At 42.7% G+C, this 15,493-nt stretch overlaps 1 protein-coding gene across 11 annotated transcripts in view; it reads right to left on the bottom strand.

Annotated features, from left to right (window-relative positions):
• The window catches only part of SIN3A (SIN3 transcription regulator family member A), an 83,230-nt gene that overhangs the window by 44,004 nt on the left and 23,733 nt on the right, over positions 1 to 15,493 (bottom strand). For 10 of the 11 annotated variants that reach the window (XM_055277698.2, XM_055277699.2, XM_055277704.2 and 7 more), the window contains exons 3-4: positions 8,952 to 9,128; positions 395 to 501 (exon numbers count right to left, since the gene is read on the bottom strand). In XM_055277698.2, the coding sequence (XP_055133673.1) occupies positions 395 to 501; positions 8,952 to 9,128 (284 nt within the window). Of the gene's footprint in view, positions 1 to 394; positions 502 to 8,951; positions 9,129 to 15,493 lie in introns of those variants that run through there. The other variant, XM_063638689.1, reaches the window with a different exon arrangement.

Genomic DNA, 15,493 nt, shown 5'->3' with positions numbered 1-15,493 from the left:
AAGATTCACCCTTTGACATACCAGTATACATCATTTCAGCACACATCTACATTGTTCAGATGAGTTACACTCTTACAACAGTGAACCATGCCAGAATATAAGGGTATCTAAACCAATTCAGAAACCAAATAGCCTAAATCACTACCAGTGCTACTTCCCTGATTGAGACAAAGCGCTGGAAAAAATTTAGTTAAGAAAAATTTACCAGTAGGGATAAAAAAGTCTAGTGGCCATAATTTCCATCAATAAAGGAATGCATAAAATAAAGGCATGATTTTGAAAATTCAGCCGCAAAAAGAAGCATCCTTTATCTTCCAGTAAATAAACTATATCCTCTTCCTTCCAAAATCAATATGCCAGATACAAAGCTTGAGTACAATCACACATCTTTTACCTCTGAGATTTAAATTCCTTCATGATGTCAAGGAAATCATTGTAGACCTGAGGCTGACTACCAAACTGCAGCTTCACCTGGTCAAGATAAGATAGCGCATCCTCCACCTGAGGCAGGGATAAATATCAAGGTTATAAAAAGAAAGTAAGCTCACAATTACAAAAAAAAAAAAAAACAAATTATTTATGCCTAAGTATGCTTAATGCGGTAAATGAAATAAAAATATATTAAATATATACTTAAAAGTTAGTATGGATACCAATAATAAACTCAAGCTTAAAATAATAATCAACTCATAAAATCTGTAGCCTTGCCTTGGAAAATTTTGAACAGAATGATCAGTGAAGAATAATTACAATGATACGTCATTTATTAATTCATTTCACAAGTATCTACTAAACTGCAACATGCCAGAGCCAATGTGAGTACCAAGGATTCAATGACAAATAATTTGTAGCCCCTCGTCTATAGACATTTGTTTGTATGTAGTCAGGAATCATAACACAGTGGGTAACCCGGTAATCACTCAATGCCTGGAGATGACATGGGAAGGACACATCTTCCCCACCAAAAAAAGTGAGGCTCCCCTAGGAGGTAATGTATAAACTAAGACCTAAGATGAGTATAAGCTAGCAAAAGTGAAGACCACTGAACAAAATCAAAGGCGGCAGCATGGGCAAAATCCTAGACAGGATACGATATGGGATATTTAGAAATCTGAAAACAGTTTAGTTTGGCTGGAGGATCTGTAGTGAAGACGAGCACTGGAAGGAAAAGTAACAAGATGAGATAGAAAAAAAAGTAGGATCTAGATTCTGAAAGGAAGACGAGGTATGCTACAGGAATAACTGGACAACTCATGTGAAAACAGTGGCTTGAATTATAGTATTGGCCCAGAACAACAGAGAGAACTGCACGGATAAAAAAGCTTTTTGGGTCGTAGAAGTGACAGGATTGGGGAACTGACTGAATAGAGGAGCTAAGGGAGAGCCAGCATTCAAAAGTGATCTGCCACAGAGCACTGTGAGGAAGAAGAGGCAAGAGTGACTCTCAGACTGATCAAAGCCCGCATGCCACTGCATCCCGCACCCAGTGCTTACATCCTTCCACATCACCACCACGCCCAAGAGAAAGCCTGAAGGGGATGCTAAAGGAGATAGAGCCAAGGTGAAGAACAACCCAGAGAAGATCTGCAACGTTGTATGCTAAACCTACTCCTCCAAAGCCAGAGCCCAACCCTAAAAAGGCTGCAGGCCAGGCGCGGTGGCTGACATCTGTAATTCCAGCACCTTCGGAGGCAGAGGCAGGAGGATCATCTGAGGCCAGGAGTTCGACACCAGCCTGATCAACATGGAGAAACCCATCTCTACTAAAAACACAAAAATTAGCCAGGCGTGGTGGTGCATGTCTGTAATGCCAGCTACTCGGGAGGCTGAGGCAGGGGAATCACTTGAACCCAGGAGGCGGTGGTTGCGGTGAGTCGAGATCATGCCATTGCACACCAGCCTGGGCAACAAGAGTGAAACTCGGTCTCAGAAAAAAAAAAAAAAAAGTCCCCTGCAAAGGAGAGAGAGGAGGTACCCAAAGGGAAAAAGGAAAATGCTGACACTGGCAGGGAGGAGAATAACCTTGCAGGAAATGGAGATGCCAAAACAGACCAGGCACAGAAAGCTGAAGGTGCTGGAGATGCCAAGTGAAAAGTGTGCATTTTTGGTAACTGTGTACTTCTGGTAACTGTAAAGTTTGAACTATAAAGTTACGAAGTTTGTAAATTTTGAAATACCATTGTTGAAATCAAGCTTTATAAAAATGCAGAATTTTGTTTTGCTTTTTCTAAAGCAGTGTTGTTACAGCACACAGAACACTTCATTGTTGTTTTGGTGGGAAGGATCACAGGTGACTAATAGAATGTCTTTGAAGCTGGACTGACGTGGGGAAAACACCTTTCCCTTCTAGTTTTGAGAGACTTCCTCTTGACTTATAGAAGAAATTCCCTGACTTTATTTACTTATTTATTTAGAGACAGAGTTTTGCTATTGTTGCCCAGGCTGGAGTGCAGTGGTGTGATCTTGGCTCACTGTAACCTCTGCCTCCCAGGTTCAAGTGATTCTCTTGCCTTGGCCTCCTAAGTAGCTGGGGTTACAGGCACCCGCCACCATGCCCGGCTAATTTTTGTATTTTTAGTACAGACGGGATTTCACCACATTAGCCAGGCTGGTCTCGAACTCCTGACCACAAGTGATCCGCCAGCCTCAGCCTCCCAAAGTCCTGGGATTACAGGCGTGAACCACACACCCAGCCTAGATTCCCTGACTTTTGACACACATGGCCACCTTGGCACAAACACCTTGTGGGATGGAAAAACAAATTCATTTTTACATCCTGTTCTCCCTTCCCACCTTCACAGACCTAACTCCCTTTTACCCAGATACCTGTTGGGACCTAACCCCCAATAATTGGTTACCAGTGTGTCAGGCAGTCAAACTTTCCAGTGATGCCACTAAAATGGCAGCCCTCAAAAGAGAGAGCAGTGGTTCCTTTTCTAGACTGTGGATCTTCAGATAAGTCCTGCCATTTTCATTTCACTTCCTGAAAATCAGGGTCGGCTTGTGAAAAGTTGTTAAACAACATGCTAAATGTGAAGTGTCAACCTTCACTCTAAACTTTCCCTGTTCAGAGCATCACATGAGACTTCACTGGGTTTTATAGTGGCTTTTTGTTTTTTTTGGTAGCCCATTGTTAAGGATTGTCCATGTTCTGCCTGAAATACCATGACTGTTTATGGAAAGTATCTTTAAAGCTGGATACAGTTTGGCTTGGGGAGAAAAAAAAGTGACCTATTACAAAGAAGAACAGGTTGGAAAGGCTAAGCTATGAGTCTGATTTAGGACAGAGATACCCAAAAGAAATCCCCACTAGGTGTTTCCTATTTACTCTGAGATATGTTAAGTTTTATTTTGGTGGTTTAATTGAAGCCTAAATATTTAAAATTGTACAAAATATCAGGTTTAAGAAATTTCAGAAAGAAACATTTGATGTGATTTAAGCCAGTCTTTTTCTTTTTCGAGATGGGAGTCTCGTTTTGTCTCCCAGACTGGAGTATAATGGTGCAATCTCGGGTCACTGCAACTTCTGCCTCCTGGGTTCAAGTGATATCTCCTGTCTCAGCCTCCTGAGTAGCTGGGATTCCAGGCGCATGTCACTACATCCAACTAATTTTTTTGTATTTTTAGTAGAGATGAGATTTCACTATGTTGGCCAGGCTGGTCTTGAACTCCTGACCTCAACTGATACGCCCGCCTCAGCCTCCCAATGTGCTGGGATTACAGGTGTGAGCCACCACACCTGGCCAGGCGTAGATAAGTCTTTCGATTTGTTGCAAAATGGAACATTTACATTCAAGTCAATCTAACTGGTGCTGTGGTCTGAAATGTGTCCCGCAAAATTCTTACATCGAAACTTAATCACCGATATGATGATATTAAGAAGTGAGGCCTTCAGAAAGTGATTGTACAGCCCTCATGAATGGGATTAGGGACCTTATAAAAGGGCTGGAGTGAACCAGTGTTAGTCCCTTCGGCCCTTCTCCCTTCCAGTGTGAGGACACACACTCAGGGACCATCTCGAAAAACAGAGTTCAGGCCCTCACCAGACACCAAACCAACTGGCACCTTGATTTTATTTTATTATTATTATTTTTTTTGAGATGAAGTCTTGCTCTTGTCTCCCAGGCTGGAGTGCAAAGGCGCAATCTCAGCTCAATGCAACCTCCGCCTCCCGGGTTCAAGCGATTCTCCTGCCTCAGCCTCTCCAGTAGCTGGGATTATAGGCGCCTGCCACCACGCCTGGCTAATTTTTGTATTATTAGTAGAGATGGGGTTTCACCATGTTGGGCAGGCTGGTCTCGATCTCCTGACCTCGTGATCCACCCATCTCGGCCTCCCAACGTGCTGGGAGTACAGGCGTAAGCCACTGAGCGTGGCCTATTTATTTTGAGACATGGTCTCACTCTGTCACCCAGGCTGGAGTGCAGTGGCACAAATTCGGCTCACTGCAACTTCTGCCTCCTGAGTTCAAGCGATTCTCGTGCCTCAGCATCCAGAGTAGCTGGGATTACAGGTGCATGCCACCATGCCTGGCTCATTTTTTTGTATCTTCAGTAGTTTTACCACGTTGGCCAGGCTGGTCTTGAACTCCTGACCTCAAATGATCTGCCCGCCTCAGCCTCCCTAAGTGCTGGGATTATAGGCGTGAGCCACTGCACCCGGCCAGCACCTTGATTTTAGACTTCCTAGCCCCCAGAACTTCGAGAAATAAACTTCTATTATTTATACAGTCTCAGGTATTTTGTTATAGCAGCACTAATGGATTGAGACAAATGGCTGTTTTTTTTTTTTTTAGATGGAGTCTTGCTCTATCGCCCAGGCTGGAATGCAGTGGTGCGATCTCAGCTCACTGCAAGCTCTGCCTCCTGGGTTCACGCCATTCTCCTGCCTCAGCCTCCCAAGTAGCTGGACTACAGGCGCCCGCCACCATGCCCGGCTAATTTTTTTTGTATTTTTAGTAGAGACGGGGTTTCACCGTGTTAGCCAGGATGGTCTTGATCTCCTGACCTCATGATCTGCCCACCTCAGCCTCTTAAAGTGCTAGGATTACAGGCGTGAGCCACGGCGCCCGGCCCCGAGACAAATGGCTCTTTAAGAGTTCTTCAGACTTACATTATGGCTGTGGTTAATCAGTGTTTCAGTGTTGCTAGAAATCAGATTGTATACTTGGTCAATACCCACTTGTTTGATGGTTAGTTTTTCTATACAAATATCATGACAATTTCTGCTGAAATTCAATGGACTATTTTAATTCATATTCTGAACTTTCCATACTAAAATGTTTCATTAATGACCAACTTAAGTGAACACAAAATGTATTAAGTTTGCAAAAGAAACCAAGACTTTGGAAGATATTTAAGAATAGCATGGATCATTACACAACAAAAGAACAGTTATCAATAAGACATGGTATGGTATAAGGTAACTACTGCAGAGAGGGAAAAAGTACAGAAACCCAAAAGAAAGCAATTATGTGTGATATGTGTATGTCTGAAACAAAAAGGTACTGAAGTCACAGCAAACCACTCTTTAAAAATTAGTTATAGGCCGGGTGCGGTGGCTCATGCCTGTAATCCTAGTATTCTGGGAGGCCGAGGAGGGTGGATCCCTTGAGGCCAGGAGTTTGAGAGCAGCCTGGCTAAGATGGCAAACCCTGTCCTAGTAAAAAAAAAAAAAATACAAAAATTAGGCGTGGTGATGCATGCCTGCAATCCCAGCTATTTGGGAGACTAAGGCATGAGAATCACTTGAACCCAGGTGGGGGAGGGTGCAGTGAGTTGAGATGGCACCACTGCACTACAGCCTGGGCAACAGAGTGAGACTCTGTCTCAAAAAAAAAAAAAAAAGTAAAATAAAACTTATAGAATAATCCTATGCTTTAAAAACTCTGCATGACACTCATATAATAAATAAGACACCTACATGTAAAAATAGTGAGGAAATTCTCTCATCACCTAAAGCATAGTCCAACTCTTATATAAACTCTCTATAAATGCACGTATACAGTTCTAGGAAGCACAACTTAAAAAAAAAAAAAACTTGGATGTAGTTATTTAGAAGCTACAGATTTAAGGAAGCACTTGGGGAGACTCTTAGACTCTGCTGATAAAGTTTCTTAGCTCACTTCAGCAGGGGTACTATTAAGGCCCTGAATCTCCTGAAGTCTACAATCTTGCTGGAGAGAAAAACACAAGCAAATGTAAAGATAACCTGCTAAATATGTACCAAATATCACTGCTGCTGACATTCAATAACTAAATAACACCAAACATGCCTCAAATCGTTCAAATCCCTTCTTGTCACCACCAATCTACCAAAGACAAAAAAAAAAAAAAAAACAGACAATGTTGAGGCTTGAAATAATGTGTAAGCACTCTCACTGAACGTTTCTTTTGTTTGTTTTTTCTGAGACGGAGTTTCACTCTTGTCGCCCAGACTTGAGTGCAGTGGTATGATCTCGGCTCACTGCAATCTCTGCCTCCTGGGTTCAAACGATTCTCCTGCCTCAGCCTCCTGAGTAGCTGGGATTACAGGCATGCGCCACCACACCTGACTCATTTTGTATTTTTAGTAGAGGCATGGTTTCATCACATTGGTCAGGCTGGTCTTGAACTCCTGACCTCAGGTGATCCACCCACCTTGGCCTCCCAAAGTGCATGGATTACAGGTGTAAGCCACCATGCCTGGCCTACATTATTGTAGAATATAAATGATTTATTGAAGTTGACTCAAATGCTTGTAATGCATTTAAGACTGATCCAAAAATGACAGGCATTGTGGGAATACTGAGTTACATGGAGGTACAAGAAGCATTTTACCTCTCCTCATTAGAAAGGAAATTCAACAAGTTATTTTATGTAGGAATATAGTCAAGAGCTTGTGACTAAAAGAACACAGCAAGAAATCCTAACTCTATCCATGACTCACTCTATAACCCCAAATCCAAAACCCTTCCTTGTTTCCTTGCCAGTTTCCGTAAAGCAAACAAAACATAATCCATATACTTATACCAAAGCGTCCTGTGAGGAAGGTGGGTAAAAACTGGTGTTGTGCTTTGATAGGGTTGATTGAAAAAGGCTATAGAAATACATATGTTTTTGTTAGTTTAATAAGCAAGTTTATAAGCTATTTTGCAACATTAAAGTATAACTACTGAATATATAGTGTTACTACAGAATTAAATCACACACAACCAAGTTAAAAAAAAATATTTTCAAGACTTAGTAAAGTGCTAAGCCCGCAGCAATAATACATTTTGGTACACAGCCATCACTCTACAAGAGACTGAAAATGTTTTAAAGGAAACATCAATATTCCTTATACACATTTTCCCAAAGACAGAATCCAGATTGAAGCTTCAGGCCTAAAAAATCTGCACTCTTTAAAAGGCTATGTGTTAGTCAATATTACGTAAGCCAATATAGAGAGTAAATTTTACAAAATTACTCTAAATCACATAGCTTTGCTGTGTGATTTATAATATTTTGTAGCATTTAATACTCTTAGGCCAATATTAAACAAGTTCCCAAGAATCCACCGACGAGGGCAGGGATCAAGAAAAACTAAAGTAAGTATCAGGGAAAACAGAAGAAACAACTATTTGGTGCATATGGATGTGTCCTTAGAGGGTTTATTTCTCATTCCTGCCTGCAAGCAACATAAGTAGGTTGCTATAACCAAATGAAGATTTAACATCTCTTCAGAGTTCCTCCATTTATTATTTCCTGAACTTAATTTTATATAAATGTAAAACTAGAAAAATTGAAACCTGAACACTTGCTGCAACAATTACATATTTTGAAAAGTAACATTCAAGTGGTCAGAGATACAAGGTTAGCTGGCAACACAAGCTTCACTTCTCCAGGGATGCCTCATGAATTTCAAAGCATAAGGCCGGGCGCGGGCGCGGGCGCGGTGGATCACACTTGTAATCCCAGCACTTTGGGAGGCCAAGGCGGGTGGATCACAAGGTCAGGAGATCGAGACCAGGGTGAAACCCCGTCTCTACTAAAAATACAAAAAATTAGCCGGGCGTGGTGGCGGGCACCTGTAGTCCCAGCTACTCGGAGAGGCTGAGGCAGGAGAATGGCGTGAACCCGGGAGGCGGAGCTTGCAGTGAGCTGAGATTGCGCCACTGCACTCCAGCCTGGGCGACAGAGCAAGACTCCGTCTCAAAAAAAAAAAAAAAAAAAGAATTTCAAAGCATGAAAACCTACCACACATACTCAGCAGAAAATATGAAAACACTGATAATTCATTCACAGTTACAGTTTTCCCTAAACTTTATAAAGATTCCCCCCAAAAAGGAGCATGTATTTTACTAAGAATGGACTTGATGATGTGAGTCAATTCAACTATTCATAAACAGGAATAAAAAGATAAAGGTAATAAGAACATTACAGGCATGAGCTGGGCATAGTGGCTCGCACCCGTAATCCCAACACTTTCGAAGGCCAAGGTGGGAGAATCACTTGAGGACAGTAGTTTGAGACCAGCCCGGGCAACATAGTGAGACCCCCATCTCTGAAACTAAAAACTAAAAAAAAAAATTTTTAAGAATTTAAAAAGATTGAACTGTAAGACATATTACTGGGCCAATTTACTGTACAAACCTGTAGCCAATGATATATGTGCTCAATAGAGAGTTCAAAAGGAAGCAACCAATGAATTTTAAGGTTTATTTTGTATTAAAATGGCCCCACAATCCTGATAACATTTGAGTGACATGCATTCATACAGTCCACAAACATTTGAGTATATTCTTCTCTGGATCAGGCACTGATGCCAAGATAGGAAACATAAGCAAATTTCACAAAACAAAAACAGTAAAACTTGTGATTCGACAGCTAGTGTCTCAGGTTAGAAGTTGTACCACCAAAACCAACAAGCTGCAACCAGTATTTCCTGCTAAAGATAAATTTTTTGACCCAAGAAAAAGAGCTGAATACCACCTTCAGCCTCTGAAATTGCTGCTGTCCCTGCACTGGTGCAACTGGTGGGGCTGGATGAGCATGACTCTGGACCACCTGGCCTCCATGGGGCTGCACCGCTGTTGGGTGATGATGGCTGCTATGAACTGCTGCTATGGCGGGCCCATGACTGCCGGAGCTCTGTGGCATGGCTGAAACCTGGGGTGAACAAAATACAGACAGGAAACTTCAAGGCTTGTACATTCTTCCCCAAATGAGTATAAATAACTAACACAAATGCACAACGATAATTAACTGGAAACCCAAATTTCTGCTGGGCGTGATGGCTCATACCTATCTCACCTACATGGGAAGATCGCCTGAACTCAGGAGTTCAAGGCTGCAGTGAGCTATGATCATGCCACTGCACTCCAGCTTGGGCCACAGAGTGAGACCATGTCTCTAAAAAGAGAAAAGAAAGGCTGGGCAACATAGTGACACACCATCTCCACAAAAAATAAAAACTTGGCCAGGCGTGGCGACATGCACCTGTGGTCCCACCTACTCTAGAGGCTAAAGGAGGAGGATTGCTTGAGTTCAGGAGTTCAAGGCTGCAGTGAGGTGTGATCACACCACTGCTCTCTGGCCTGGGTGACAGAGTGAGACCGTCTCTAAAAAAAGAAAGAAAAGAGAAAGAAACCCAAATTTTCCACAAAAGGAACTGGTTAAATAAATTACAGCCCACCAAAGTTATAACTAAATTATTTGTAGCTATTAAAAATTATATAGCTGGGCACGGTGGCTCACGCCTATAATCCCAGCACTTTGAGAGGCCAATGCAGGCGGATCACGAGGTCAGGAGATCAAGACCATCCTGGCTAGCACGGTGAAACCCCGTCTCTACTAAAAATACAAAAAATTAGCCAGGCGTGTTGGCGGGCGCCTATAGTCCCAGCTACTCGGGAGGCTGAGGCAGGAGAATAGCGTGAACCCAGGAGGCGGAGCTTGCAGTAAGCCAAGATTGTGCCAATGCAATCCAGCCTGGGCGACAGAGCGAGACTCCATTTCAAAAAAAAAAAAAAAAATTATATATATATATATATATATATATATATATATATATATATATATATATGGTTTATCTGGGAACAGTATCTCACACCTATAACCAGCACTTTGGGAGGCCCAGGCAGATGGATCACTTGAGTTCAGGAACTCGAGACCAGCCTGGCCAACATGGTAAGACCCTGTCTCTACTAAAAATACCAAAAAAAGTTAGCTGGATGTGGTAACAGGCATCTGTAATCCCAGCTACTGAGAGGCTGAGGCACAGTGATCACTTGAACCTGGGAGGTGGAGTCTGCAGTGAGCTGAGATCATGCCACTGCATTCCAACCTACAAAACAGAGCAAGACTCTGTCTCCAAAAAGAAGAAAAAAAAATTATATAGTTTATCTCAAACTATCTGTGGTAAAGGGTGAGTTTTTTTCTTAAAATTCCAATCCATCAGGGACCACAACTTTTATAAAAATCCAATAAAAATAAATTACTATGAAAGTGAAATAAAAAATACACAAACCCGCCAGGCATGGTGGCTCACGCCTGTAATCCCAGCACTTTACGAGGCCAAGGCAGGCAGATCACCTGAGGTTGGGAGTTCTTGAGACCAGCCTGACCAACATAGAGAAACCCCATCTCTACTGAAAATACAATATTAGACAGACGTGGTGGTGCATGCCTGTAATCCCAGCTATTCATGAGGCTGAGGCAGGAGAATCGCTTGAACCAGGGAGGTGGAGGTTGCGGTGAGCTGAGATCATGCCATTGCACTCCAGCCTGGGCAACAAGAGTGAAACTCCATTCCAAAAAACAAAACAACAAAAATACATAAACCTGTAATTTTTTTTTCTTACCTTTTTATTGAGACAGGGTCCCGCTCTCTCACCCAGATTGGAGTGCAGTGGTACAATCATGGCTCACTGCAGCCTTGACCTCCCCAGGCTCAGATGATCCTCCCACCCCAGCTTCCCGAGTAGCTGGGACTACAGGCATGTACCACCATGCCTGGTTAATTGTCATGCTTTTTGTAGAAACAGGGTTTCACCATGTTGCCCAGGCTGATCTCGAACTCTTGGGTATGGAGTCCGCCTGCCTTGGCCTCCCAAAGTGCTGGGGTTATAGACATAAGCCACTGTGCCCAGCCTGTAACTTTCATTACTGGATTTTACAAATAAAAAATGATCATGTCCAATTGCTCTAATAGTTTCTAAACACTCTCAATTTCTATACTTATGCCATTACAAACTAGTAACAAAGGATACAGATTAGCCATTTTTAAGCCACACTTTCAACAATGATATAAATGGATATATTTGAATCTGAAAAAAAAGTTCATAATCCACAAGTTGAATGTATTCATGTACTGTATATAAACTTTTAAATAATTTTTTAAAGCACATTACACTGGGTGACAGAGAAAGACCCTGTCTCAAAAAAATAATAAAAGTACATTACAAAGCAGTATGATAAAAAGATTTTAAACCTTAGACAATATATAGCAAAATGTTGGCATTTAATCTTGTGGTTATAGAATGAAAGATGACTCTTAATTTGTTTCTTTTTGTTTTTGAAAGTCTCACTCTATCGCCCAGGCTGGAGTGCAGTAGCACAATTTCGGCACACTGCAACCTCTGCCTCCCAGGTTCAAGTGATTCTCCTGCCTTAGCCTCCTGAGTAGCTGGGATTACAGGTGCCTGCCACCATGCCCAGCGACTTTTTGTATTTTTAGTATAGACAGGGTTTCACCATGCTGGTTAGACTGGTGTTGAACTCCTGACCTCAAATGATCCACCTGTCTTGGGCTCCCAAAGTGCTGGGATTACAGGTGTGAGCCACCGCGCCTGGCCTACTTGGCTTATTTTGCTTATCTTGATTTGCTACGAGCATTGTATCTAATGTAAAATAAATTTTTTTCCCCAAATTGTTGATGGTTTGGCCTCAAACAAATGTCTTTTCTATTCTTTTATCTCAATCTTTCTCCTGTCCTCTTATAAGTCTGAGGAAATAAAAGCCAAAACCACTTTCCTTCTGTATCTATTGCAAGAAATGCTATAAAAATTTTTTCAGAACTTTTTCCTTTTTCAGAACTGCTGATCACCACAGAAGACAACAATCTGTCCAAATATAAGGAGACTAAATAACATGAAACTTTCTTTCTCTAAACAATGTTAAGTTTTATACCACAATTTAAGAGAGAATAAAACTTTTTTTCAAATCCTCACGTTTATAAAAATTATCCTGGAGGGAGATGAAGAAATGAGGGAGAGGGAGAAACCAAGCGACTATGCATAAATCCACAGAAACAATACAAGGCATATTAAGGTAAAAAGAAACTATTTAGACAATTCTAAAAGCTCTAATGTACCTCAAAGATGTGCTAGTATTCTGAGCTTCTGTATTCCAACATGCATGTTTTTTACAGGGTTTACAGGCTTTCACTAGACTGACTTATACAAACACATTATAGTTTCCATTCGGAAGAAATATAACTATCCCAAATGTAGAAAACAGTTATTAAGCTGTTTAGATAATGAAAGTAATCACCCAAGCTAAACAAGCAACTTTTTTTTCTTCCAAGTCCTAAAAGATGCCATCTGTTGGCAGTCTTCTGACTGCTGCCCCAACCCCACAGGAAGGGATTAGACAGCTTCAAGGGGAGTCCTGAGGAAGAGTGACACCTAAGGAATCACCATTTCCTACTTCAGCTGCATTCCCTCTTCTTTATACTTTTAGACTAAATTCCTAGAAATGGAATTGCCAGGTCAAAAACTAACAAAAGAATCTGACACAAACTGCCAAATCGCTCAAAAAAGATTACCTCAGTTTATATTCCCAGTACCAGCCGTACATTTTTAAGGTCACTAACAAATGAGGTTGAAGGCCTCTCCAGACCAGTCATATGCTGAAGTAGAAAGATATCCACTATATATTAAATGAAAAGAGCAAACAACACAACAGTATGTAATGTATGATCCAAATTGTACAAAAAGAAAAGCGGAAAGGCCGGCGAGGTGGCTCATGCCTGTAATCCCAGCACTTTGGGAGGCTGAGGCGGGCAGATCACTTGAGTCCAGGAGTTCAAGACCAGCCTGGGCAACATGGCGAAACTCTGTCTCTATAGAAAAAATACAAAAATTAGCCAGGTGTGGTGGCATGCACCTGTAGTCCCAACACTGAGGTGCGAGGATTGCTTGAGCCCAGGATGTGAAGGGTGCAGTGAGCTGAGATCATGCCACAGCATTCCAGCCTGGGTGAGAGTGTGACTCTGTCTCAAAAAAAAAAGTAAATTTAGCCGGGCGCGGTGGCTCAAGCCTGTAATCCCAGCACTTTGGGAGGCCGAGGCGGGCGGATCACGAGGTCAGGAGATCGAGACCATCCTGGCTAACATGGTGAAACCCCGTCTCTACTAAAAATACAAAAAAAAAAAATTAGCCGGGCGCAGTGGCGGGCGCCTGTAGTCCCAGCTACTCGGGAGGCTGAGGCAGGAGAATGGCGTGAACCCGGGAGGCGGAGCTTGCAGTGAGCCGAGATCGCGCCACTGCACTCCAGCCTGGGCGACAGAGCGAGACTCCGTCTCAAAAAAAAAAAAAAAAAAAAAAGTAAATTTAGATAGCCAGATAGGTTGATATAGATATGCTTGTATATGCATACAAAACTGGATACCCAAGAAACTCACCAGTGGGAGAAAATCTGAGGGGTGACAGAAAACAAGTCATTTTATATCCTTTTTTTAAAAAAAAAATCAAAGTGTGGCAGGGCACAGTGGCTCACATCTGTAATCCCAGCACTTTGGGAGGTCAAGGCGGGCAGATCACTCGAAACCAGGAATTTAAGACCAGCCTGGCCAACATGGCAAAACCCTGTCTCTACTAAAAATACAAAAATTAGGCGGGCATGGTGGGGTGCGCCTGTAATCCCAGCTACTCGAGAGGCTGGGGCACGAGAATCACTTGAACCTGGGAGCCAGAGGTTGCAGTGAGCCAAGATCACACCACTGCACTCCAGTTGGGGCGACAGACTGAGACACTATCTCAAAAAAATAAAATGAGGCCGGCTGTAGTGGCTCACACCTGTAATCCCAGCACTTTGGAAGGCAGAGACAGGCGGATCACCTGAGGTCGAGACCAGCCTGGCCAGCATAGCAAAACCCCATCTCTACTAAAAATATAAAAATTAGCTGGGCGTGGTGGTGCACGCCTGTAATCCCAGCTACTCGGGAGGCTGAGGCAAGAGAATCACTTCAACCTAGAAGGCAGAGGCTGCAGTGAGCCAAGACCGAACCATTGCACTCCAACCTGGGCAACAGACAGAGACTCTGTCTCAAAAATAAATAAATAAATAAAATAGGCTAGGCGTGGTGGCTCACGCCTGTAATCCTGGTACTTTGGAAGGCCAAGAGGGGCGGATCACCTGAGGTCAGGAGTTCAAGACCAGTCTGGCCCACGTGGCGAAACCCCATCTCTACTAAAAATACAAAAAATTAGCCAGGCATGGCAGCAGGTGCATGTAATCCCAGCTACTCGGGAGGCTGAGGCAGGAGAATCGCTTGAGCCCGGGAGGCGGAGGTTGCAGTGGGCCGAGATCGCACCACTGCACTCCAGCTTGGGTGATAAGAGCAAAACTCTGTCTCAAAAAAAATAATAAATAAATGAATAAAATAAAAAATTAAAAAACTGAAGTGATATATTACTTTAGTAATAAAAAAGGGCAAAAACCAAATTTCTTCACTTCTACAAAACAGAGTAACAGACGAATGATCAGTGTTGGTCAGGACATAGAACAGGAATATACACTGCTTGGGGGAACTTGCTAAAGATGCATATACCCTTCGACACAGCAATCCCTTTCATAGGTACTTGACAAACTCTTGTATGTCCTCAAATCTGCTGACTAGTTTGCAACAGGATAAGGAGTTTGCACCACAATGTAAACCAACTATGGTAGACCCGTGAATAACACGGGTTTTTGTTTTGTTTTTAAGGAGACAGGGTCTTGCACTGTTGTCCAGTCTGAAGTATAGTTGCTTGATCACAGCTCACTGCAGCCTTGACTTCCTGGGCTTGAGCAATCCTCTCACCTCAGTCTCCTGGGTGGCTAGGACTACAGATGCACACCACTATGCCTGGCTAATTTTTTATTTATTTTTTCAAATTAATTAATTAATTCTTTCTTTTTGAAACAAGTTCACACTCTGTCACCCACGCTGGGTGCGGTAGCATATTCACTGGAGCCTTGACCTCCCAGGCTCAAATGATTCTCCCACCTCGGCCTCCCAAGTAGCTAGGAACACACGTGTGCACCATTACACCCTGCTAATCTTTGTTTATTTTTAGGAGAGACGGGGCTTGCTATGTTGCCCAGGCTGATCTCTAACTCCTGGGCTCAGGCAATCCTCGTGCTTCCAACTTCCCCAGGTGTTGGGATTATGGGTGCGAGCCACTGCACTCAGCAACAACACAAGTCCACTTACATGTGGATTTTCTCCCACCTCTGCCACCCCTGAGATGGCCAGACTAACCCTTCCT

Source organism: Symphalangus syndactylus, chromosome 5 (assembly GCF_028878055.3).
Source record: "Symphalangus syndactylus isolate Jambi chromosome 5, NHGRI_mSymSyn1-v2.1_pri, whole genome shotgun sequence".
Classification (NCBI taxonomy): domain Eukaryota; kingdom Metazoa; phylum Chordata; class Mammalia; order Primates; family Hylobatidae; genus Symphalangus; species Symphalangus syndactylus.
This window is presented reverse-complemented; position numbering and strand designations above follow the sequence as displayed.